The sequence below is a fragment of the Delphinapterus leucas genome, chromosome 4 (assembly GCF_059928025.1).
Source record: "Delphinapterus leucas isolate spDelLeu-1000000601 "Yukka" chromosome 4, BTC_Dleu_Yukka2, whole genome shotgun sequence".
NCBI classification, from domain to species: domain Eukaryota; kingdom Metazoa; phylum Chordata; class Mammalia; order Artiodactyla; family Monodontidae; genus Delphinapterus; species Delphinapterus leucas.
In genome coordinates, this window is record NC_143132.1 from 94207155 (window position 1) to 94232825 (window position 25671).

At 40.7% G+C, this 25671-nt stretch overlaps 1 protein-coding gene across 7 annotated transcripts in view; it reads right to left on the bottom strand.

Annotated features, from left to right (window-relative positions):
- FNDC3B (fibronectin type III domain containing 3B) overlaps positions 1–25671 on the bottom strand; it is a 356837-nt gene that overhangs the window by 17617 nt on the left and 313549 nt on the right. For all 7 annotated transcript variants that reach the window (XM_089910834.1, XM_089910832.1, XM_022572178.2 and 4 more), the window contains 3 exons: positions 16690–16902; positions 4817–4983; positions 2115–2242 (listed from right to left, as the gene is read on the bottom strand). In XM_089910834.1, coding sequence (XP_089766960.1) covers positions 2115–2242; positions 4817–4983; positions 16690–16902 — 508 coding nt within the window. The remainder of the gene's footprint in view (positions 1–2114; positions 2243–4816; positions 4984–16689; positions 16903–25671) is intronic.

The window sequence follows — 25671 nt, forward strand, 5'->3', positions numbered from 1 at the left end:
AGATTTCATTCCCTATCTCGTGTCCAGAACAACTGAATGAAGTACTCAAAACATCATGTTTAAGTTAATGTCTATTGAATAGGGAGAAGCAAAAAACTCAGTACAAATTGTCCCTGACTCAACGGTGGCTTTTCAAGTACCACTACCTGCCTTAATCATTTCTTGGTAAATGCAGGAAATACACGGTTACGAGAAGAATGCTAATTCCCCAGCTACTGAGCCCACCCTGGTATACTGTGTTTTCACCTACTTTCAACAAGAAACTCTTATTTATAGCTGTTTACAATAAGAAATATATTTTGAAGCATACATGTAATTGTGTATTAGTATTTGTATGTTCATGAGACAAAATATACAACATTAAACAAATAGCCAGATTCAAAATAGCCAATCTGCCAGTGAAATCTAATTTATGAATGTGTATAGATATTGAGTAAACAATGCTTTTTCAATGTAAATCAGCAATCAGCATGCTTTGAGAAGCAGAACATTTTTTCCAAGAACAGGTTGGAAAAGCACGGTGGTGGAATAAAAAGGTTTATAAAATACAACGATGAACATGCAATGAATGTACTGCTGGCAAGTGAATATTGTTAAGTGTCAAGTGATATGTTGTAAAATTTGGTAACATTTCATCTTTAGCCATTTGTTACATTGCTATGCGACAGGACAATGCTACTGGTGTTAGAGATGACTAAATCTAGCAGGGAAAATCCTCTGCTCTTCATGTGCGCTGAGACTCTGAAACCAGTAATATATTTGTGGTAAGGTGAAACAACTGCACACATAAAATTACTGACTGTGAAGTGAAATATACTGTATAAAACGAGACTGTAAGGTGAAAGGAAACAAGAGTGGCTTTGCTCTTATTTCAGAGGAATGATGGGAACTGGTGAAATCATCCACTGATGTTAATCAATACGTGGTGCCTGTCATGTTTAAAACAAGTTTTTGCAAAATGTGCTTAAAGCAATTCATTCTTTTATCTGGCACTTCATATTAACAAAGTACAGTAAAATTTACTAAAGTTTTCTTTGATTCTTTTTACACATTTTTATTTACAAGTATTCTTTATTATTATACGAGGAATATTAACCAGCAAATTAACAAAAACTGTGAATCAAATTATTTTCTACTTGTTTTGTGTACCTGGAGCCTCAACAGTTGAATACAAAGAAGTGTTCGCAAATTATGTTAATGATTCGGAAGGCAGTGGCATTTATCTTCAACTTCTTGAGTTTGACATAAATGCATTCCTCTATTAAAAGTGCTGGTAAGGAATGGGTCCTCAGTTTTCCTAATGGAGTAACAATGTTATATTCTGATTTCACATAATTATTAAGTTCCTGGGAACATTATGGAAAGCCACAAAGTCTCTGAATCCTTCACATCCAGTGACAAGATAATGTGTGGCTTTGGAAGAATTAGGATCAAAAAGGGTGTCAAGAATGATAAACCCAAATTCTTTATCTGGTTATATTCCAATCACATTCTTTCGTGTATGCGTTTATCATGTGAACTGTACAGCCTTGCTACTCAAACCACGATCCATGGACCAGCAACATCAATGTCACCTGGGAGCTCGAACCTCGACCCCAGACCTACTGAATCAGAATCTGAATTTTTAACAGATACTCAGGTGATCCTATGCACAGTAAAGGGTGACAAGTAGTGACCCAGAGCTTCTGAATCACAGGCCTCAAGGGCTGATAGGTCATTTTCCTTATCCTTCAATTATAACTTCCATAAAAAAAGGCAAACAGACACGGGCTTTAGTAATTAGGTTGACACTACTTCCCTATAGTGTAAAACCACTGACACTTTAGTTTTCAATACATATGAATATCAAATACAAATACAGAACTTAAAACCCTTCACAAGATTATGCTTGTGGAACTGAAAATTTAAGAATACCACCACATACAAAATAAAATGTAAGCCAGAGCTACTATACCCTAAAGAATTAGGTAATGGGTACAAGTGAGGCAGTTTCTGCGACCAATTTTGAGAAAAATGTAGTTCACTGGCTACTAAATTATTCACCGCAAAGGCAGAGGCAAGGAGCCAGCCAGACCCTGATAGGCCACGCACGTGCCACGCACGCTGGTTCTTACCTGTTTGTACTCAGATTCTCTTCCAACCAATACCTGCAGAATGTAGTTGACAGGATCGCCTTTCATGGGTGGTACCGTCTCCCATAAAATTTCACATGAATTTCCTTCTAACTGTGTTACTCGAGGTGCTGAAATACAAATCCACACATCCAAGCTCAAAATTCAAAGTATCATATGAATAGCCCATATTTTAGTAATATTAGTGAGAACCCAGAGAGAGAGAGAGAATGCTTGTGCCCACCCTGAGAGGGGAGTTTATTTGCCCAGCCTCCTAGAAAACTAGCAGGGTACCCTTTACACAGAGAAGACATTCCATGCCTAGCAAGCCACTGGCGAAGAACCCTTTGCTCGCTGTCCTATTAATAACTATTTGGCCTAGGTTGCATTTTTGTTATTTTTTTGATGGCTAATGAGCACCTTCTATGATTAAGCCCTGTGTTAGGTTCTTTGGGGGATGCAAAAATAGGTACCATAAATACTGCTTTCGAGGAAATGAAGATCTAGTTGAGGGAAGGGGAGAGGAAGGTATGAAACAAGTACAAACAAACATAAGTGTAAGGCAGATTAAAATGAGAGGTACAAACAAAATGTTGGGGAGTCCCAGGGGAAGGAAGTCACATCCGTGTGAGAGTCTAAGAAAGGTCTGAGGAGCAGGTGGCATTTGAGGTAAGACTTTAAAAGTTACCTTACGTTTATATTTTTTAGTTTATTTTTTACCTACTGGACTCATTGTTCCAGATTAAAGTGAACTTACGTTAGTTTGCAGCAAAGCACTTACATGTTGTAGAATTTTAAAATATTTTCTTACAGCTTATACTGTATCTCTACAGCTTAATTCAATATCTGATATTTTTCCATTTTGTAACTAGCATGTGTAACTGCTCTTGCTGAATGCCCTTATTTTTAATTTCTAATTTTTAAATTTCTAATTACATGAATTCTTCAGAGGCAGTTGTTTCTACTTTCACTTCTGTACAATGCTGTTTCAGAAAAATAAAAGTTGTCTTAAAAAAAAAGTCTGTATTAGTTGGCCAAAACTACAATTTATGGAAAACTAAATAATCTCATCAGACTAAACAGTCCTCCAGCTAAGACAATTTCCTAAATCTAAGAATGAGAGGAGGAACACCTGATCGTGTGGCAGTGTGAGGACACTGTCCTCCTGAAGAAGGTGTACCACGACCTGCAAGGGCTATCAATTTGGTGTTGTATTTTCCACAGAATGAATCGCCCCCAATAACCACCTTCAGAGGCTAAGGTAGTGCTGGGAAGACCCCTGAAGTTATTTAGCTAATTGGTAAATGTGGCAAGCCTTCCTGTTACAACAACAAACCTATCAGCCACAGCGTGCTCAGGAATCTCCTCTGTTAGAGCTGAAAGGCGAAGCTACACCAAAGGGCCAGGGCATTTACTGCCCAAGTGACCCAGCAAGTATACGTCCATTTATACCAGTTATCTTCGTCACATGAAGAAGCCAAAGGGCTTCTGGACCACTGAGGGGCAGGGGAGCAGGGGGAAGGTATTTACCATAAAGTGCCCTGAAAGGAACTATGGGAAACCTTCACAGAATGCAACCAGACTGTGGTCAGACCCTGACCCAGGCCCTGGAGGCCCCGCACCCTCCTGTAACGCACTCCGTGCCCTGGTGTAGCTGATACAGCGCCTCTGTGCAGAAGCAGTAAGTCAAATGGCTTTTCTCCTGGGCCAGACACAGACAGAACCTTCTTCACAAATTGTGCTCACTGCCTAGCCACCCAAATAATACAGCCAACCCTCACTTTACCCCATGTAAAACCTGGTTCAGGTGGGCTGCTTATCTGTCAGCCTCAGAGTCATTTCGGGCAGCAGCTGGATAAAGCAAAGACAGGCAGCAGGGACCCTCACAAGAATCACACTACCGGGGAGGTGAGGGCGCAGGCTCAGGAGTCCATGAGGGGCTGGGACTGGGCCCAACGCTAGGTGGGAAGGGCTAAGTCAGCTCTGCCCTGTTGCTGTCTGCCCGGCTTGGCCAGTCGGCTGTGCAGTGGCTGAAAATGGGAGATGAGGGCTCAGCAGACCCGCGGGAGGGAGAGCCTTGGGGGCGTGGCTTTCGCTCACTCCCTGATCCCATGAAGGGGGCAGAGGGTAAACCAGTCATTCACAAACCTCAAGACAAATACTCCAGGAGGTGAGAACAGGCCACTGCTACAGCCTTCCAGTGAGGGCTGCGGGCTGGAGGAAAGGCTGTGGACGTTGCCTACACCGGCCTCTAATCTACTGACGCACCACAGTCATCCAAAGATGCATGCGAAGCGCTGAAGAGAGACACTCAAACCTCTCGTGGTAACCTGCCACAAGCGCTCCATCACCAGGAATTCACCCGCATTCCTAACCCAACATCTGCCACTCAGGTCGGCTTCTTTTCTTTGTCCATCTATCCCCCGTGGGGGAGAGACTGTCTCACCATTAAATTATCTGTGATAATAATTTACACATACTTGAGAAAAGTCATTACCGGTAAGCCCTCTCCCTTAAGGCCTCTCATTTCCCCTAGAGAACCCATTTCTCAACCATCTCTTTTAGAACGTTCTTTTGATTCTATCTTGCTGATATGAGAAATATTAGGAGAGCATATTCAAGGTCAGAATCGAGCCTCCTCCTCTTAAATCCCAACATTTCCTCACTCTCACAGAAGAGCATGACTGAATACACGGTCCACAAACCTTTGATGCTGGGGGGGACACTCTTGGTTGTGCTGAAGGTGTAGGTTTCCGAGAAAGGCCCTTCCCCAGCCTCGCTGGCTGCCTGGATTCTGAAGGAGTAGCATGTGAATTCAGTCAGCCTCTGGACCTTATAGGTGTGGCTGGGTCCTCTGTAGATTGAAATAAACCTAGAAAAAGGAGCAGAATCCATTAGCCACCTGAACTTTTATCAGTGACAAGAAATTATGATACAAATGTGGAACAGATTAGACCAACTTGGTAAATGCTTTTCATGCCATCTGAATTAATCATCGACCAGTTGCTGTGTTACTGTTAAGTTTAATGTCTAATATATGCTTACATAAAAGAAAAACACAAATTTAAGAACATATAAAGCTTAGAATGAGATTCGTTTAATTATGTTATAGATTTTAGAGACATCAGTTGTTCATGCTTTTGTTTACTGATAAAGAACAGAAATTTCAAATTTTTCATAATGGCAGTATCTATATAATCTGATATGTTACCTTACCTTCTACTATGTACTAGGCAATGAAGTTAATGTTAATTGGGCACCGGAGAAATAGTGTCCTCTACCAGAATTTTCTAAATAACTGAGGTTTGGCTAGAAAATTCTTTAAATTTTAACCTTTATCTTTCCAAGAGCTTTCAAAGCCCCTTTCTCAAACTAGTAAGATGACATTTACGATTATAGATATTTGAGAAAATATGTAAAAAGAAAATATATTTTGCTCAGAATCATCCATCAGCTTAATCACAATAACAGAAAATCAGCACAGGTGGGCTGGACAGTTTAGACTGGCAGCTTCTGGATCCTTCTCCCTCCCATCAGGACTATTTTGTACTTCTCTGCTAAATAATATTTCCATGAGACACAGGCATAAGAGGCATGAGGATAAAAAAAACAGGCCTTACATTTTAAGTGTTTCCCCTCAGGTCTTGGAAAATTAATATTTTCACAGTGAAACGGGATTACTTAGAACTGCAATATAATGTTACCGTTTGTCCTTTTATAGTTAACTGTAAAATTTTGGAAATAATGTAACTTCCCATAAGTTATCCAGGGTCTTTAGTAGATTCAGAATCTGAATCTGCTGGCCCGGGGACACTTTGAGAACTTCTATATGAGTTAATCCAACCACACCGCCTTGTCCCTACACAGGCCAACTGTCTCTCCCAGTTTCCAGGGCTTCGTCCCAGCATCTGAGGACAATCCGCTGTCTTCAAATGCAGCTCGAAGTCAGGCAGTGATGGAATCACACACAATTCAAAATGTCTCTTAGGCTGATTTGGCCTAAGGGTAAGCAGAATTTATGCACTCATTTAGCAAACATTTTTTGAACATCTGCTGTGTGCTAGACTCTGTGTATTCAGAGATGAATTAGACCTAATCCTGTGGGTTAGCTGGTCCTGTGTGTGGGCAGAGTTTTCTGAAGGAGAGCAGCAGCTTTTCCACATGCTAGCGAACATTCCCTCCAGATGGATGGACGGATACAGAGATTAAACAGCTTTTTTACAAAACCTGTCAGTCGATACTTATCTTAAAGTATCCATGCATTAATCAGCCTTTGCAGTTGAGTTCCTGAGCCCCAGTCATTTCACCCATTTAATGTTCCTCTGCTTTGCTGTGTAAGGAAGCACCTTTTACTGAAGAATGAACATTTTTAATTTCAGGAAAAGACAGAGTCCAGGCTGAAACCCAAATACCATGGTAACCTACTTAGCACTCCTGACACATTACCGCCTTAATGAAGACACCCCTTGCTAATGCTAGAGGCTATTTATTAACTCAGCCTCACCCAGGCTAGAATCTCTAACCAGAGTAATTGCCCTTACTTATACCACAAAATGGAAGTCATGGTATAAGAAGTAAAAGTGTTACATCTTCATTACAAACTTGCAGTAAAGCCGGGTTTTTAGAGGAGTTTGGAGAGGACTACTAGCAATAGTACTGCTTCCTTGCCCGTGCCCTGCTCTGAGAAGAGTATTTCCTTCTGAAATAAGTTCAGTATATCTATGTAGGCAGCAGCACTCACATTCACAAAGAAATTTACTGAAGCAGATTCAGTACTCTAATTTTGTAGTATAATCTAAACTGAGCAAATAGCATATTTTCAAATATTTCAATTTTCAAGTTCATCAAAACCTGCTGTTTTTGGAATAGCTATTTTGTTCCTTTTTCTTGTTTTCCTCTTGTACCACAGCATTTTATTAATCGTTTAAAATTGCATTCCTATTTAGAAAAAGCACTGTGGAACAGGTGATTGAAAAACTTTACAATGAAAAACTTTACAATGTTGCCATTAGTGCATTTGTTTGCCTCCAGGGACAGTGCAATAAAGCTAGTGACAGAGCCCACCCCAGGTTTAAATGGGTTAATACAAGACAAGTGCTTAGAATAGTCTTGACATGTAATAATCACTCAATATGTGTTAGTTATAATCATTTCATAATGCTGAGAAGACAGCTAACACTGAGGTTATTTTCTTTCCTCCCGGGTGGAGGGTCAGCCGTATGGTGAGAGGCTGCCCTGCACACACTGGCTGTTTACCCTCTCCCACCGGACCCGTCAGTGAAGTGCAGGCAAGAGCACCTCCCTCGCAAGACTGCTGGGATTCAATGTGAAAACTCATGTAAAAGCCCCAGTTCGTACGCAGAGTAGGCCTCAAATAAGTATCTGTTGATCCTAAGCTTCTTTCTGTACATGCTGACAGTAACTTCTCTTTCAAACAATAAAGACCAACCAAAACAAAATAAAAGCACACAAGCCAACACAAAAAATATAATCCCTCTTTCACCCCAATTCTGTAATTATTTTCCATCACTCCAAGAGGCAGGAGAAGAAAGAACCTTCTTTCTTCAGAGCCAGTGATTTACAGCCAGTTGCATGATGGCCTCTCTGGGAGGCTCCATAGGTTAACACCCTGTGGCTAGAACCACTCGGGGAGGGAATAAAAATATTCCTCAAATATTTGTTTTAAAAAGGCCAACTTAATTTTAAAATTCATTAAGTAAGCCAGACGCCTTTGGTGACAGAATTAAACATGCTACACGTCCCAAGACACAATGATTGAAGACTCCACATTTTAAAACAACCAAGGACTCAGAGCTTGGAGCAAGGCTTTGCCATGAAGAGAAGGAGAACAGTGGCCATCCAGCCGTCCCGACGGCTATTCCTCCCCCTTACGTCATTCCCTTGACAGCTCAATCCCACGGGGGTGGCCCAGGTGACAAGGGACGCACTATGTGGGGAGTCTGCGCTCCCCTGGGCCACCCCTTGGTCTATGCTGCCTGGTAAACACTGGGCCACCCTTCACTTCTCCCCCTGCCTCCTCCACACTGTTGGTGTCAAGGGGTGGGGCACGGGGACTTGGACCCAGGAAGACTGGCCATGAATCTCAGCTCCGCCCGTAAGGCTGCCAAATCGCTCGCACCTGCTAATCATTTCTCCATCTGCAAAACAGGGACAGTATCCACCTCATAGATCGTTTTGATGAGCCAAATGCAGAAATGCGGGGAAAAAGCTTAGCACTGAGCCCGACACGTAGTAAGAGTTCAATACAGGGTACCCGATGGCTCCAGACCCTGCACCATGAGCGCCACCAACCATCCTGATCAGGCTAAGGTGCCCTGAGGATCACTGTGGCTCTCAACTCCCACCACGCAGGCCTTTCTCCAGGTTGCTGGGGCCACAACCAGTTCATGCTGCAGCAGGAAGAGGTCCATCTGAACTTGTCCTGTCACATCTGTTATGGCCTGTGCTAGACATAGCTCTCCCCCAAATAAGTTAATCTAATCTGGTGACCAAGGAGTGCACATAAAATGCTCACTGTTATTTTTATTACATGAATGCTCCTATGCTATAGAAACATAATGAAATTATATCAATATATAGGTATGGTTCCTAGAATGTAGTTCATGCTCAATAAAGCCACTGAGTAATTTTAGTATCAGTTCAGGCTGAGGCATGTGTAGCCACAGGGATCCTCTGTGGTCTCACAGCCCCTTATAGGTCTCCCTGGAACCCTGGGCCCACACTGGCAGTGCCTCTGAGAGGTCTTGTACTCCATCCTCAACCCCTGCTGCCCATAGCTACATACATCTGGAGGCATCAGCCCCATGACCTAGGGCTCTTGTGAAGGCCAAGTAAGAGGACAGGTGTGGAAACACCTTGGGGCTCCGCTGTGGTGCTGCCCCACTGGTGCAGGGGCTGAAGGTCCAGTGGGTAATAACAATCATTGCAGACAGCAGACTTGAGTTTGAGTTCAGCTTCAACAGCCTGGTGGTCTTCACCCCTATAGCCAAGTAAGCTGTTTCCTCCTGTGTAACATGGGCACGATAACAGTGCTAACCCCCTCAGAAAGTTGTGAGAATTGTGTTGTTGTGTGGGATAATGCAGAGAGAACCCATTACAAAATGCCTAGCGCTTGTGAGTGCTAGATAAATATTAGTGGTTACTGTTTTTAATAACAAAGCACCAAGGTTCATGAATGATTTACCTAGTTTCTCAGCACTGGAGAAACCTGAGGATGTCCCCGGACGGCATCCCTCTCACTTACATTCCCTTAGACTTTCCGGAGCTGGAGGGAAAGCTGTGCCTGTGAATACCATCTACCCTGTCCTGGAAAACCCAGGCGGAGAACCGCTGTGGAAAACAGATGAAGATGGAGCAGCAGGTCCTCTAGAAATGCTGGCCACTTACGGAAATTTGGGCATTTTTACTTAGGGAGAGGAAAAATGGAGAGAAATGCTCTCATGTACTAAAACAAATGTTTACTTGGAAGGGGAAGCATAAACAAGGCGGAACGTTCGGTGGGTCACTGAAAGTTTACAGTCTAAATGAATTCTTTATGGCTCTGCCCCCAACTGGCTCCAGCTTTGACTATAATGTCTTCTTGAAACTAAACACTTTGAAGGTAACAAAAACACGTGGGCTTTTAATTTGGTAATTTGGCAGTGGTTTAAAAAAATATTTTACATATCTATGAATACAAAATGAATATGCTTATTCGGCTTGCCTGTCAGTACTCCATGGTGGGTACAAAGAGGTACAAAGACCTTGACCACAGTGCAGAGTCTGTTACCTTCATGATGAACAAGTCGATAACTCTCCAGGCTGTTTCTGGACACTTGGGATAATAACTGTCTTATTCACCTGGCAGGAATTTTTCTGAGATCCAAATGAAAGGACCAAGTAAATTCTATGACTTGTTATTAAATATACACTAGGAAGGCAAAACAACAGATTTTTGACATTTTCAAGAAATTCTTTCAACCTCAGTATTTTAGGCTTTAATATTGTGAAAGATAACTTTTTTGCACTGAAGGAAGAAATTCAGACATGTTACATCTTTAAATGTTTTTAAAAATCATTTTAGGGGAAAATGATGATATACAAAGCATTAATTTTAAAATGTTTCCGTAAAACAGTTTTGTTTCAAAAGAAACGTCCAAGAATTCTCTGGATGGAGTATAATAAATTCACAGTAGAAAATAAGAGATAATGCTGAGGCTTGTATGTTTATTTCCTCGTTGCTGTCCACCCACTGCAGGCTAACAGAAGCCCATTAATATTTACTCTTCAAAGTGATCTAACCTGCTGACCTAAAAGGGCCTGTGGTCCACAAACGGCTGCAAATGGCACATTTCAAAACATCACAAATTAACACTCTTAGTAAGCTCAATGTGGCTATATTCCTTAGCAATGACATGTCATTGCCTTTATTTTTTCTTAATTTCCTTGGGCTCCATGGATTGTGTGTGTGTGAATTTCCTACATTACTGAAGTGATGTTTGGGAATGGAGGATGTTCAAAACAGGAATGAATAGTATGAGCCCTCACTCCACAAAGAACACTGAGTCCCGCCATGTCTATGCAGAAGCAGATGGCAGCAGATGGTATCACGTGAGGACACCTGAGGCAAAGAAGATGCTTTTCCAAAACTGGTTCTGATGTTGCTGAGAGTCCCAGTTTGGAGACTGAATGCTCATGTGTCAAGAGCGATTTCCAAAAGACCAATGAGAAAAGGAGTTAATTTCCTAACCCCCATGTCCCCAGCTCCACATGGCTTGGGAGTAATCAGGCTGCAATATGTTTTGGTTATGATCCTTTTTATGCTCCTTTTCTAAGAAATAAAATGTCACTATAGCTACTGATGAAAATCTGTACATAGAATAAAATTCTTGTTTTTGATTCTTTTTGTCTGCACTGCACTTATTGATATACATCAAAAAAGAAATTTATTTATATTCAAAGAAAGGATGACTAGACTCTCTAAAGACCACCTGAGAACCTTGAAACTTTCCATTCTTCTACTTTGCTTTCAAATACGTGCAGTGAATCTCAACTTCAGGCGTATTCTTCGCAGAGTCTTCCAAATTTCTGTTAGCCTACTTTCATTTTAGTGGCCTTACCTCAATCTTACCTCATTTAGGAAAAATGGACAGGAAAATGCTATCCAATTCCATTCTGTTACTTATTTATTTATTTTTAAATAGAAGAAAGTAGTCTATTTTTAAATAGAAGAAAGTAGTCGGAATTCTACTTCTGGTCTAATTAAGATCTCAAATACTTCATTTACCACTCCTCACCTTGGGCTGTCCTTAGAACATTTTAGCCTGAAACTGAATAAGCTAGCAATACTCTTTATTTTGCAGGATGAATCTTTATGCTCCTTTTTAAAAAAATAAAAATGCTTTTTTTCCCCATCAATCAGGGACTGAAGACAGGTATCATTAGCTTCATTTTGTAAAGGGAGAAACTAAGGCAAAAAGAAGTTAAGGGACATGCCTCTAGTCATCTAGAAACTCAGTAACAGATCTGGGATTACAACAGAGAATTAACACCCCTGTTGAGAACCATAACTGCCTTCTGGTGACCGAAAGCAATATAAAAATGCCATTTATCCAACAAGGGTGGTCATGCGAATTGGGGACTGCTCCAGAGAAGCAAAGGAAGCTAATACCGAGGGTCTTTTGTAGGCCCTGAGTTAGTCGTGTTACATCTATTTCATTTAATTCAGCAGTATGCTCTGAGAAATATAAGCAGGAGTTCGTTCTGTAACAGGCATACATTAAGAAAGTTTACTCCTGTAGTGCTCATATACCCCGGCCACTTTTGTTAGTTGCCTGGTGTATAATTTTTTAGGGTTTCTTTATGCAGATTATTTCCCATCCCTCTCTAATAGCAAACAGGCAGTCATACTGTACACATTACATAGTCCCTCCAATTTTGCTGGCTAAAAAGTGTCACAGGCACAAGGGCTGAGTTAAAAGGAGAGCAAGTGGCAATTATCCATTCTATTAGAGCCCATCCCCATTTTGCTGGAGCCTTGCTTTAAAATACATTGGCTATCTGGGTAACCTGAACAACAGATTAACCATAAATGTATTCCTGGAACTTAAGTTCCTCTTGCCTCAGTGCTGTGTACAATTATCGGGAACAGGGACGCACAGGGTCAGGACGAGAATCAGCATCAATTCAAATTCTGTTAGGGCAGCATAACATTTCATTTCAATAACGCAGACAAATGCATCTTCAAAATCATCATTACACATTATAATCTTAAAATGCATGAGCTGATCTTGTTATTCTAATCCCTGTATTCGGTTAGCACAGCATTATGAAAATGTTTACTTTTGGGTATATATTTTTCTTGCATACATAGGAACCAAAGACATTTGGATCTATGCTAGATCTGTTAAGAATAATAGACTTAATCACTCCATAGCCAAACTAACATAATTTTTGTTTTTCTGTTGAAATTAAATAAAAACTCTTGTACTGTCTGCTCATTTTTTCACATTAATTTCTCAGCAAGATAAGCTCCTTATAGACAGGCTACATACTTCACAAGACCTAGCACACTGCGGTAATTTAAAAAAAAATTGAGCAATCATAATATAACTGCTACGGATAAACTTAGTCCTACTTTGAGGTTGCTACGTAAATATGTAGTCAGTGACCTTGGACTGGGAATCTTGTGGGTCAAAATCTTGAATACATGGGAAACAAATGTCCTGATCAAGGGGGAAAACTTTCTACACAGCAATTCCAGGTGATCGGGATGAATTCTAGGTTGACTTACCTTGGGGCAAGGATTTGGGCAAGGTGCCTTTCTGGTATCCCTTTTATTTACATGAAGTAGCCCCAAACTTAAAGAAAAAAAAAAAAAAAAAAAAAAAAACCAAGTGTAAAAGTACCAGAATAGAAAGGCATTTACATGGAGAAAGACCCAGGGCATGCTTCTGTTCTCTGGAGATTGTATCCTCGGTTTCCCCACCCAATCCTGAGTCCTTATCACTGGTCTCCATCCTAAGGCTCTCCAGCATGAGGTTATAAGATTGATTCCCTTTTCAGACTCACCCAACTTGTTACCTTTTCTAATAAGCGTTCTCCGTTCAATTTTAAGCCTAAGGTACATGCCATTCTTCTACCTTCCCTCAACACTGTGTGCATGTGTCAATCTTTAAGCCCTCCACACCATGATTTGCTGTCTCTTCTACCCATCCCCAACCAGACTGTGGTCTATTCAAGAACTAAATAATGCAGATAAAGCTCTCAATGCCTGGCACTTTGTAGGTGCTCAATAAATAGTAGTGTCCTTTAGAAAGTCTGAAAATATATTTTTGGCTAAACGGTATACTTAGAAATCTCTGGGTCATTTCAGATTTTTTTGATTATGAGGTATATAAATTAAACATAATAAACCAGCAGATCACAGGTGCAAAACCTTAGTGGTTTAGCCCATTAAGTGGTCACTCTTAAGGAAAGTCAGTATCTTTCTTCTTATTTTCTTATTTGTCGAAAGCAGAAATTAAACATGAAGAAAAAAAGAGATAACATTCTCTAATCATTTACAAAATACATCTTTTTATATAGGATTAAGCTCACAAATAATCTACAAAGATTCACTGCTTTAAGGTGAAAAGGTGGCAAGGATCTCAGAGTTCAGCTTCTAGCTCAACCCCTTTGTATTTCATGGATGTGGAAAACGCAGGAGCAATAGTTTAGCAGCTGAAATCAACTCAACTCTCTAATCTGACAATTACCAAGCAGGGAGTTATTCATTTTCACTGTGCTTCTGTTGCAAAACATGTTTAAAGACTCAGATTTCTTGCATTGGCTGGCTAGGACAGCGACAAGACTCAGACACCACAGCCCTCCTTCCAAATGCCCACAGTGACTGGTGAGACAAGCGTACATGGCAAAAGAAATATTTTGAGAGCTGACAGCTAAGAAAGTACATTAAAACCACCATCGGACCTAACTCTGATTCTCACCTTGGCCACAGCAGGATATATAATCTTTTTGCCACATCCATAATAGGAACTTGTTAGTGCTTAATGAAATCAATACACACGCTAAAGGATGTGTACACTTTTCCCCAAAGCCACAACTAGAAACCACTCTAGCAACCACAAGTTCAATGAAAAAGACAGCTGTCACTTGGGAAGAAAACACTGGACAGGCCAGATCCAAGTCCTAAAGAACCTCAAGGGGACGAGAAGTGACAAAGAACTGGCTAAGAACAAGTAATATGATCTATCCAACTCAAGGTGTTTCTCGCTAATCTTCACTACTCAAGAGCCAGAGTTAAAGCCTTGGATTCGTGGGGCCATTCACTACACGAGCTCAGTTTCAAGACACTAAGGAAGGTCATCTACTCAAAATAGGTCAATTTCATCCTTTTAAATCCCAGGAAAATAATTCCACAAATGGAATGAGAATTTATTATGTTCTATATTCCTATTACTTTAATAACTTCTGGGAGCACTGACAAATCTAATTTAGAAAAAGATAAATTTGGACTCTAGCCCATAAAATTAAGAAAAACACTGTTCCTAATGGTAAGTTTTCTTAAAATGCCATTTAAATTTAGGCAAGTCATTTATTTGGCAAGCCCTCTTTTTGTTTTTTTTTTTATGAGGAAGGAGCCTGTATTGATTACTAGACTCTGCACTATTTTCTGTCTGGCATATTTAAATGTCTAACAACAGCATTCTTATTTGGACCAGCATTCTTATTTGCTCATGGAGATTTTGTTCTAAGCATCTGTTCAGTTCCCTGTACAAGGCACTTCAGGTAGCTGCCCTGCAGAGGGCAGGACTGCAGCACACTGGGGGTAGCAGGTTTGGTGCAGAGCTGTCCTTCTTCGCATATTCTTGGGGGTAATAGTAGAGGCAGCTGCATGGGGAAGTCAGGAGGTGCTGGTTCTGATCCCAATTCTGCCACCAGCTTCAAAAATGTTCCTGGGATTCACTTCTTCTAAACAGTACAACTAGAAGGTATTTTCTAAGAAAGGTTCTCCCTGCCAACAATGTAAGCCAAAAGCCCAGGAAAAAAGAGACTCATGTACAAATTTCCCCAAATGCTAGCTTTATATATTTATCATGATTTCTGTTAGTCCATAATTCCTGTTCTTGCCAGTAAGGTCAAGGAGTCTCCTACCAGTAAAATAATGAGCCCGTGAAAAATGCATTCCAAAAGCACACAGCACAGTAAGATAAATGGTCTTGTCTGTGAATGAGTACGAATTTAATCTCTAATGAACCTCCCCCAAAGAAGCCTTACCTTCTCTGTCCTTTCTACACTGGGACTCATTCCCAAAAGGACGATCACTTTTTTTCTTCTAAGTCAAACTATTGTGTTTTCCAGGTCCTCCAATGTCAAGTTCAAATGTTATCTGCTTCAAAAAGCTGTTCCTGATCTTTGCAACCAACCAGTCTCTGCACTTTATTCCCTACGTCTGCCCCCTTTCAACTCCCAGAGCGCTTTTCTCCAATGGCACTAGTGTTCTACGACTACTTGCAGGTTGATATTATGCTTCTGGAGGGGGAAGCAGGGCCTTGCTTTCATTCTTGGGCTTGGTGTCCCCGAGGGCCCACCCCAAACAGTGCCTTCCACACAGCAGGACTCCACTGAGCTCACGTGAATCCAAGTACTCGAGTACAGAGGAGACGTAGAGGTTGGACAGGGGTTTCTGTGCTAATTAGAACCAGGTCCCCATATAAAAGAGCAGGATACTGTGATGCATTAAGGGGAAATAACAGGAATGCTTCCACATACACTGGTTTGTGCGTTGGCAGGTATGCACAGGAAGGGGCAGCATGTCTACTCCATCAGGCTGTCTTAGTTTTATGGTCATCTCCTACCTCCTTCAGCTGATTCTCTCATTTGAACTTTTGGTAACAGAACTTTCTGTCATTAACTTTTGCTACGCATCTGAATTATTCCTAAATACAGTTCAGCTGCCCATCTTCTGATCGGCCATTTTCAGAGGAAATAAAGTTAGATTAAATAAATACTATGTGAAAGGCTGTATTTGATTTCTGTAGCCAAGAGTGTTCCTGAGCATGGAGTTTTATAAAGAATCTCCTATTTGCTCTAGTTAATTTGATATTATATTGCATTGCCCATAGTTACAGAGCACAATCCCCATCTGTACATCACCACAGCTATTTCAGACTGGTAAACATGTTTGTCCGGATGGTTACTGAATATTTAAAGAGGTTAACATCTTTTCCTGAGTCTTATTTCCCTCTGCACTCGTGACTAATATAACACTATTAAACAGCATGGACTTGAATTCGACCATTTTCTTTTTGGATAATTTCTCTCCATTTTCTGGCTTTACGAAAGAAAAAAACACACGTATTATCACATGTAGGGAAATCAGGATCACGAGAATGTTAATTTAGAAAATTCCAAATGGAGAACGGAGGGTGCAACTTTGGGTATAAAACGCAGGACCCAAATACCTAGGGAGTCTTTCAATAAGGACGAAGAGTGCTTCAGAGGACAAATGAACAAGGAAGATTCTATCCCACAACCCAAAGCCATCGAATTTTCGGATGAAGCCTCAGGTCCTCACCTCTTGTTTCTGTCCTCCAGCTGCAGTGTGTACACCGTGCCATCAGCCGCGTGCGTCCTGGCGTTACCGTCTCCCCATTTCAGCTTCAGGCTCTGGGGCCCAGCAGCGGCACATTCGAGCCTAGGAGGCAACGGTGGTAACGGCCGAGTTTTTGCTTTAATGAACTGACTAAATGGTCCAGCTCCAATTTCATTTATGGCCTGAATTCTGATCCTGGAAAAAGGAAAAAAAATCACAAAGGTTGTTGGTTTAAGAAGCAGTGATTCCTCATTTGAAATAAACAGTGTGTGGTGTATTTCTTACTTGCCCCTATAAGCAGTGTCACGGAATAAAGGAAAACAAGTTAAAAATAATTCAAGACAAATAGAGAAATGGGCAGCTCGGAAGACAGACTGTCTTCTCCATTCCAAAAAGTAGCCCCAAAAAACCACATTAGCAAGATATCCCTTAGTTCTTTAATGAAAGAAAGAAAGAAAGAAAGAAAGGGAGAGAAAGAAAGAAAGAATGGCAGAAAAGGGAAGACATACTAAAGACTTTCATATTTTGTTCTAGCCACCCTTCAGCTGCCTCAAAGTCAGTTTTAGGATAACAGCTCTTCAACAGCACATTTTCCTCCCCTTTCTCCAGCCTCACCCAACAACCTCTGCTAGTCCTTAACCAGTGCTATGTGTGCAGGCACTGCTGGTAACAGAGTGTCATTCAGATGTGCAATTATCTTAACTGGATGTTTACTATGTGCAGTGTTATGGGTAATAAAGATATACTAACACTGCTCTCATGGTCTAGGAACTGAAAATCAAGCAGTTAAAATGTATATAGAAAAAATTTCCTATTATCATTCCTATTTTTCTTGTTCTTCTACTTCTAGTTGATTGAAAAAGTTCTCCAAGGTCATCACACAACACATTGATGGCACTGCTCCACCTTCATCCTCAACACTCCTTCCCGCAGTGACTGCATGTTATTGAAGCTTGTTTCCTCCTGGCACTGAGTGGCCTGCAGACCCCTGCAGAGGCCTTTCTCCTCTGCTTCTCAGACCAAAGGTCTCACACTAACTCCCACCCCACCCTCTGCTCTTCCTCTCTTCTTCCGTACAATATGGACAGTCCTCTCAATAACTTCAGCATTCCACAGCTTCATCCACTTAAGATCTTCCCCAGGTCTGCCTCTCCTCCATCTCTTCATGCCTCATTACTAGGCCTCTAGTAGAAACTTTCACCCAGATCCCTTGCTAGGTACATAGGCATCTTATTGGGCTGAATGAGCAGTGTGGTGTCACTAGTTCTAAAAGTTTCAACATTTAAAGTTGATTTGAGTTTGAAACAGTGTTTCAAAACACATGATAATAAAAAATACAGTCAAAGAGAAATTCTCAGGAAACAGATCAGTTTAAAATATTCTTATAATTTAGTTTTATGTACTTCTCACTTACAGCAATTATTGCTTATATCTAAATAGAAAATATCATTTAGGTATTACAATACCTTAATCCATCATATGACCTCAAATTAACCTTAATTCTTCAAATTTAAAATTACATAGTTCAGCAAGTCAATCTAATGACACATCTGTAAATTGTTAAGAAGAAAAAAAAAACCAATAGATTAATTCCAGGTGAGATGGAGTAAGCACGCTCCACCGAGACGTCTCTCCCACTGAAGGCAGCTATTAAACCTGGACAAGATAAACAGAGCAGCAATTTAAGAAGTCCAGAAAGGAAATAGCAGCTGAAGGACTTGGGGAAGAATTTCAACTATCACCAAACCAGCAGTGAATTTACCATTTTTCCCCTCCTTTACTCACTGGATTAGACTCAACGGCGCAGCCTGAAATCCAGGAACAGACATTTGCATGGGCAGAGGGCTGCCTGGCTCAAAAGAAAGCAAAGAGTCTCTGAATGGTCAGAGTGAACGGGGGAAAATTCCCCCATTCCTCTTTTTTAATTTCTTTTCTACACTGTCTCATTCTCCAACCCTTAGCCAGTTCCATCATATTAACAGCCTAAAGAAGAAAAACCGCATGATCATACTCATTGATACAGAAAAAGCATCTAATGAAATTCAACATATGTTCATAATAAAAATTCCCAGCAAACTAGGGATAGAAGGGAAATTTCTCAACCCAAAAGGGGCATCTATAGAAATACCTGCAGCTAACATTACACTTAATAGTGAAAGACTAAATGAAAGATCAGAACAAAGCAAGGATGTCTACTCTCACCACTCCTATTTAATGTCAGGTACCAGTCCCAGCCAGTGGGGGTGGGAAAAAAGGCACAGAGATAGGAAATAAAGTACTGCAAGACACTGCTGAGACTATCGAAGACCACCTAACTAGACAGAGATATACTGTGATCATGAATTGGAAGACTCTACACAGAAAAAATGTCAATTCTTCCAAAACTGGATCTATAGATACAATGCAATTCTAATAAAATTCCAGCAGGATTCTTCTTAGTAGATATAGATAAGTTGATTCTAAAAGTTACGTGGCAAGACAAAGGAACTAAAATTGCTAACACAAATCTGAAACATAAGAATAAAGTTGGAAGAATCACACTATCTGATTTAGAACTTACTATAAAGCTTACTATAAAGTATTCAAGATAGTGTGGTATCAGACAGACACACAGACCAACAGAACCAACACATATATGGCCAACTGATTTTCAAAAATGTGCAGAATGAATTCAACGAAGAAAGAATAGTCTTCTTAACAAGTGGTATTGGAACAACTGGATATCAAAAGGAAAAATAAATAAATCTCAATCTAAACCTCAGATCTTATTCAAAAGTTAACTCATGGATCACAGATCTAAGTGTAGAATGTAAAATATAAAACTCTTAAGAAGAAAACAGGAGGAAATATTTGTTACCTAGAATTAAAGAATTTTTAGATATGATGTGAAAAGAATGTATCCAGAATGCATCTAAGACCTTTCAAAACTCAGCAGCAAAACAACACAAAACAACCCAACTAATAAAAAAAAATGGGCAAAAGACTGGAACAAACATTCCACCAAAGAGGATATACACACGGCAAATATGCACACAAAAAGGATGTTTAACATCATTAGCCACTAGGAAAATGCAAATTAAAACTACAATGGGGTAATACTATATCCCTATTAAAATGGCCAAAATAAAAAATGCTTATTAATACCATTCTGGCAAGTATAAGGAACAACTGAAACTCTCCTATTTTGCTGGTGAGAATGCAAAATGGTATAGTTACATTGGAAAACAATTTGCTTACAACGTTTCTTATAAACTTTAACATACATTTATCATATGACCCGGCAATCACACTTCTTGGACTTTAGAGGAATTAAAGTTTACGTTCACACAAAAGCCTGCACATACACGTTTATACCAGCTCTATTCACAATCACCCAAAACTGGATGAGTATCTGCCTCACAGTCTGGAATGTAGCAAACACTTACCGCTGATAAAGTACAGCAAAAGTTCCATTACAAAGAGCCTTACTTTTCCCAGATTCTATTAAACTAGGGCTACATCAGGTCTCTTATAGATAATGCAATGTCACTCTCTCAACATAGCATTGAAAGACTACAATAAATTCTTCTTTGCTTCCCAGCGTGAGTCTTGTAAAATAGTTGCATGGTATTAAGATAAGAGTTTTTCCCCTATGATTTGAAAAGTAAGAAATTTTTCTGCAACTGGAGAGGAAAAATCTTTTTAAAAAGGTGGTCATCATTGTGGTAGAAATTATTACCTTTTTTCCCTACTCAGGAAAAGGGGCTTAAGCCAGACTTTAAGTCTCAGTCTGTTTTCAATGGTGTACAAATTTCCTCACCTACAAAGTTTATATCAATGTCTTTCCACTGTCCAGACTGCCATTCCTTCTCTTTATTCTGCGCAGAGGTATTCCTAGAGCCCAGAGGCCAAGATGCTTCCTTCCATCTGCTTTGCCCATATTCCTCCAGAGCCAAGCTCACCTGTATTCAAGGTGATCCTACTGTTTTGCTCCATGCAGCCTCAACAGCCCTTAGCTACATTAATAAGTAAAAGGAAGGGAGGTAATGGGTTGCTTTAGATTGCTGTTCTGCTCAAGACAAAAAAATTGAGATCTGAATCATTTATAAGAATTAAAAAATAGCTTATAATACACAAGTATCAAGATGCAGAAAGAAATGTAGATTTAATATTTACTTTTGTAAATTCAATTTCTTCACAAGGCCTCCCCAGTATTTTGATAGGTACTAGGTTCCTAATATCTGTAGCTCTAGGGTTCTCTGACCTTTTAACTGGGAAGTATTTGGTAGGCATATCGAATGTTAGCCATACATACATACCCATACACACACACACACACACACACACACACACACATACACACACCAAGAACAAGAATATTATGGTAGCATTTGAACTCTCTTTAGCAGTGAAGCCTTTCTGGCTACTCTGCTCATCACTTTGGTGACCTTGCGGAAAGGATCTAACACCTTTAAGTAACAGTTTCCTCCTCTATTAAATCTTCGCTGCATTTACAAATAGGATTACTTAATTAAGATAAGGAATATGGGAAGTACTTTTTTTTAAATAAATTTCTTTATTTTATTTATTCTTAGCTGCGTTGGGTCTTCGTTGCTGCGCACAGGCTTTATCTAGCTGCGGTGAGCGGGCTTCTCATTGCAGTGGCTTCTCTTGTTGCAGAGCATGGGCTCTAGGTGTGTGGGCTTCAGTAGTTGTGGCACGCGGTCTCAGTAGTTGTGGCTCGTGGGCTCTAGAGTGCAGGCTCAGTAGTTGTGGCTCACGGGCTTAGTTGCTCCGCGGCATGTGGGATCTTCCCAGTCCAGGGCTTGAACCCGTGTACCCTGCATTGGCAGGCAGATTCTCAACCACTGTGCCACCAGGGAAGCCCAGTACTTTCTATTTTTAATATTTTATACTTTGCCATACAATCAGAAAAGGATTCAAGGTGGCTAAAAGCACTTTGGTGAACTTTAAAGTGCTACTTTATGGAGTTACTATTTTTATGACTTCTTTTAAGACCGTATTCCTCCCTAGAGCAGTGAAGAAAACGTGTTGGGCGTCTATAGGAGTGGCACTGTACTGGGCACACAAACGTACATCTTCGTTTTAGTTGTATTACTACCACCACTTCACTTTATTACTTGAGGAATTTGCTGATACGATCTAATGTTTCTCCTTCCTCTAAATTATGGCCAAGGATCCAGCAATAGCTAAAAGGACTGCCTTCTCAGAAGGTGAGATAACACCTTAGAAACAGATGAAAATGTTAATAACCACTGCAGCAAACAGCACTGAGAACTTGCTCTGTTCAAGGGACTATGCTATGGAGTAGGAACTAGTACAGTTGCCCCTCAGTACCTGCAGAGGACTGTTCCCAGGACTCCTGTGGATACTAAAATCCATGGATGCTCAAGTCCCATATATAAAATGGCACAGTTCAGTCGGCCCTCTGTACCCGTGGATGCAGTGAGATGAGTGTTTTCTATCTATCTACCTATCTAGGCCACACCACGAGCCTCTCAGGATCTTAGTTCCCCTACCAGGGATTGATCCCACGCCCCCTGCAGTGGAAGCGTGGAGCCCTAACCACTGGACCGCCAGGGAAGGCCCTTCTCTTGCTTTCAGAGCTGAGGACACTGCAGTTAAACTCAGGTTAAATAACTCCATCTAATTGATACAGTGGCTACTAGGTGCTGAAGTCTAGATTTGATACTGTCTCTAATTTCTATCCCAACCCCGTGAGGAAGGAATTACTCTATTTCACAAGTGCAGGAACTGAGGCCGGCTAGGTTCAGTCATTTGCACTCATCTTCACAGCAGATATAGGTCAGATCTGGGTGTGAACCTGGTCTTTCTAGGCTCAGAGTCTTCGTGCATTCTGACACACCCTTCCCTCCAAGCATAATTTGAGCCAAACGCAGCTTCTAATCCAACCAAAAGATAATTTTAATTCAAGCCACACTTCCAGCTCATCAACTGCCTTCTGCCAATGAAACAGACATTTAGAACAGTCAAATTTATCTTCACATTAGTAAAACAACTTTTGGCCTTGGAATGAACTGCCTAGGTTTTAAAATACTTGCTTCAGTTTATTCAAATAACAAAATGTGTTGCGGTAAAAATGCATGGAAAACATTTTTCCATGTAGCTGATGTACTGAGCCAATGTTAAGCAGTTTTAATGATAAAGTAGCACTCAAAACTGAAATAGAGCTGAGGAACTGATCAAATGAGGCCATGTCTTCTAAAAATATTAAGAACTCTTAGTCTAGGAGGCTGGGAAAACTGAACAAGGACTAAGGTAGTTAATATTTCTTTTGTCTTGGGATGAAAAATGCAGTGTGTGAAAATAATTGTGAAAATAATTTCCTAATCCCAGTGAGAGCTCACCCAGGACTGATAAAAAAAACAAAACAAAACACTAACCTGAGGAACAATTCTAAAAATTCGCCTCAGAAAAAAATGATTTTCAAGTTTTATTAAATTAGTCTATCCCAAACCCAAACTTGAGATATTTTCTCTTTACCTGAAGTAACATGTTAATCTTGACATTGAGATAGGATCTGCATTTTTTTTTTTTTTTAACATGCAATGTGTATCATTTTCTGAAATCTTAAGCTCTGCAAAGTAAGTACAAGGGAAATGGAATTTTGCTTTCCAATTCAGGGAAGCGACTTAATTCTGAGAAGCTCTACCTTGGCAGGACTAATGTGAAAAATCTCTTTAAGTATCTAGAAGTCTGCAATATCCATCAATACACTGATAATACTGATTAAATAAATTAAGAAGTATATTCTTTATAAATTTTGATTGAAAATCCACTATTAAAATATCTTCTAATTTTAGATGCCAAATACATTACTGCTTCAGAAGATCATAGCCTAACATAATGCACTTTACACACTCTCTCTCTCTCTCTCTCTCAAATGACACTACGTATGCTAAAAGAAGAATGACTTTGAGAACTGGGGAAGGTGACTTCTCAATCACAGTTAGCCGTCCCGGTACTCGGGATGCCTCGAGTGAGGGGACAGTGAAGACAGCACCCCCCTTCCTCCATGAAGAGCTGGGGTAAGACAGGCCTAAGAAGCCAAAGATGGGCTTTTTAGCCCACCAATCTACCTAATCATCCAATTAAGAAGAGAGAAATATGAAGGAGTATCATCTTCAGATAACTTCTGAGGAAATAGTAAATAGCAGCTTAAACACAGAAAACCTCTTCAGGGGAAAAGATGTGTTCAGAGTAAAGTTACTCGGAGAAGGCTCCCTGGAAGGGTAACCTTAGCTAGCTCAGAGTCATCCCTCCCTTTAACCAAGCTACTTCTGACAGCTCCTCAGAGACCAGTGCCACATTCCGTCTCCAGGCACTCAGACCTGCTTTTCTTCGTGCCCTGTCTTGGCAGGAAAGAAACCTTAAATGTCTCCTGTGGCTTAAAAGATAATGCCAGATTCCCACACACATTTCTACCTGTAATCTGGTCATAACCCACCTGCCAGCTCCTTTCTTCCCTACCCTACCAGGCATTAGCAACAGATAATTTATTGAGTGCTTACTTACCAGGTGTCAGGTCCCACACAAGGTGCCTGAAGTCTAAAACATGACAACCCTATTATGTAAAGTAATTATCCCTATTTTACAGATCAAAAAACCGAGGCACAGGGAGCCTAAATAGCTTGCCAGAGGTCACAGAGGCACCAAGTGAGAGACTCAGGATTGATGTCAAGGCTGTCTGACTCCAGTCCACTACTTTTAAACTACTTAGAACTTGTCCCCTTATAAAGCCCACTTCATCTGGTTAGAATGAAATGAGTTATGATTCACTTCTTGACAGGTTTATGTAGTGCTTGACATATACTAAGGACTCAACAAATGTTATTTTCATCCGCATTTTACTGAGCAAAAACAGCACAGCAAACAAATCTACCTTAAGTTTTAGTTATCTGACAGCTCAATATGAGTCAGACATATAATGAGGCTGCCAAAAAAAGTAATCTTAGGTGACCTTACTGACTGCTCAATATGGAGAACAGGGAAGGTGACAGTCTTGCTCTGCTCTGAGCCAGCCAGACCGTTCCTGGAGGTCAGGGCGCTACTCATTAAAGAGGCCATCAAGAAACAGAAATCACCCGATGAAGAGGATTGAGGGGGTTATAGAAAACCCATGCCAGTGAAGACAGATCTGAATGAAGTGAAGATGGTTAAGTAGGAGACAGCTGAAGTAATAAGATAATGATGTCTAGGCCCTAGGAGTGGGGCTCAGACCTCTGTATTCTGCAAAACCTCTCCAGGTGATTCCTAAATACATTAGCATTCCAGAATCATGGCTCTAGGGCAGAGTTCTCAAACTTTTAACATGCATCAGAATTTCCCGCAGGGCTAATTAAAGCACAGAGTGCTGGGCCCCACCCCAAGGGTTTCTGATTTGTAGGCCTCCAGTAGGGCCTGATACAGTGCATTTTAGTAAGTTTCTAGGTGATGCTGATGCTCTGGGGGAGAGCCCAGGATCAACTGAGTAGATTTTAGCTATAGAGGGGTTTTGACAAAATATAAGGGAACCTCTATAGAAATAGAGTTATCCGTGACTGGAATGCACTGCCTGGCGAGTAGAAGCTGAAAACACTGCTCCATCACCGGAGATGCTCACGCCAGGGTGCTGGGAGGGGGTGACACCAGGCAATCGTGTCTCAGCTCACAAAGCCTATGGCTCCATGTGGCAGGAAGCATGCAAAGGAAACCTACGTCTCTGTTTTCAACAACATTTTTTTCTCTGCAAACCAAAACACAAACTCAGTTCTAAGCTTAAAAGTAATGTCTTTAAAAATATCATTGTAATTCCAACCAAATTCTATACAGGGTGTCAGCAAGCCAGTGGACAGTTTGGCAGGCACCAGTGGAGAAGGGATGGATCCATTTCTGTGTCAGTAGGTTGGCTGGAGAGGTGCACATTTCTGTCCCAGCAAGACAGAGAAAGAATATGCTCCGTGT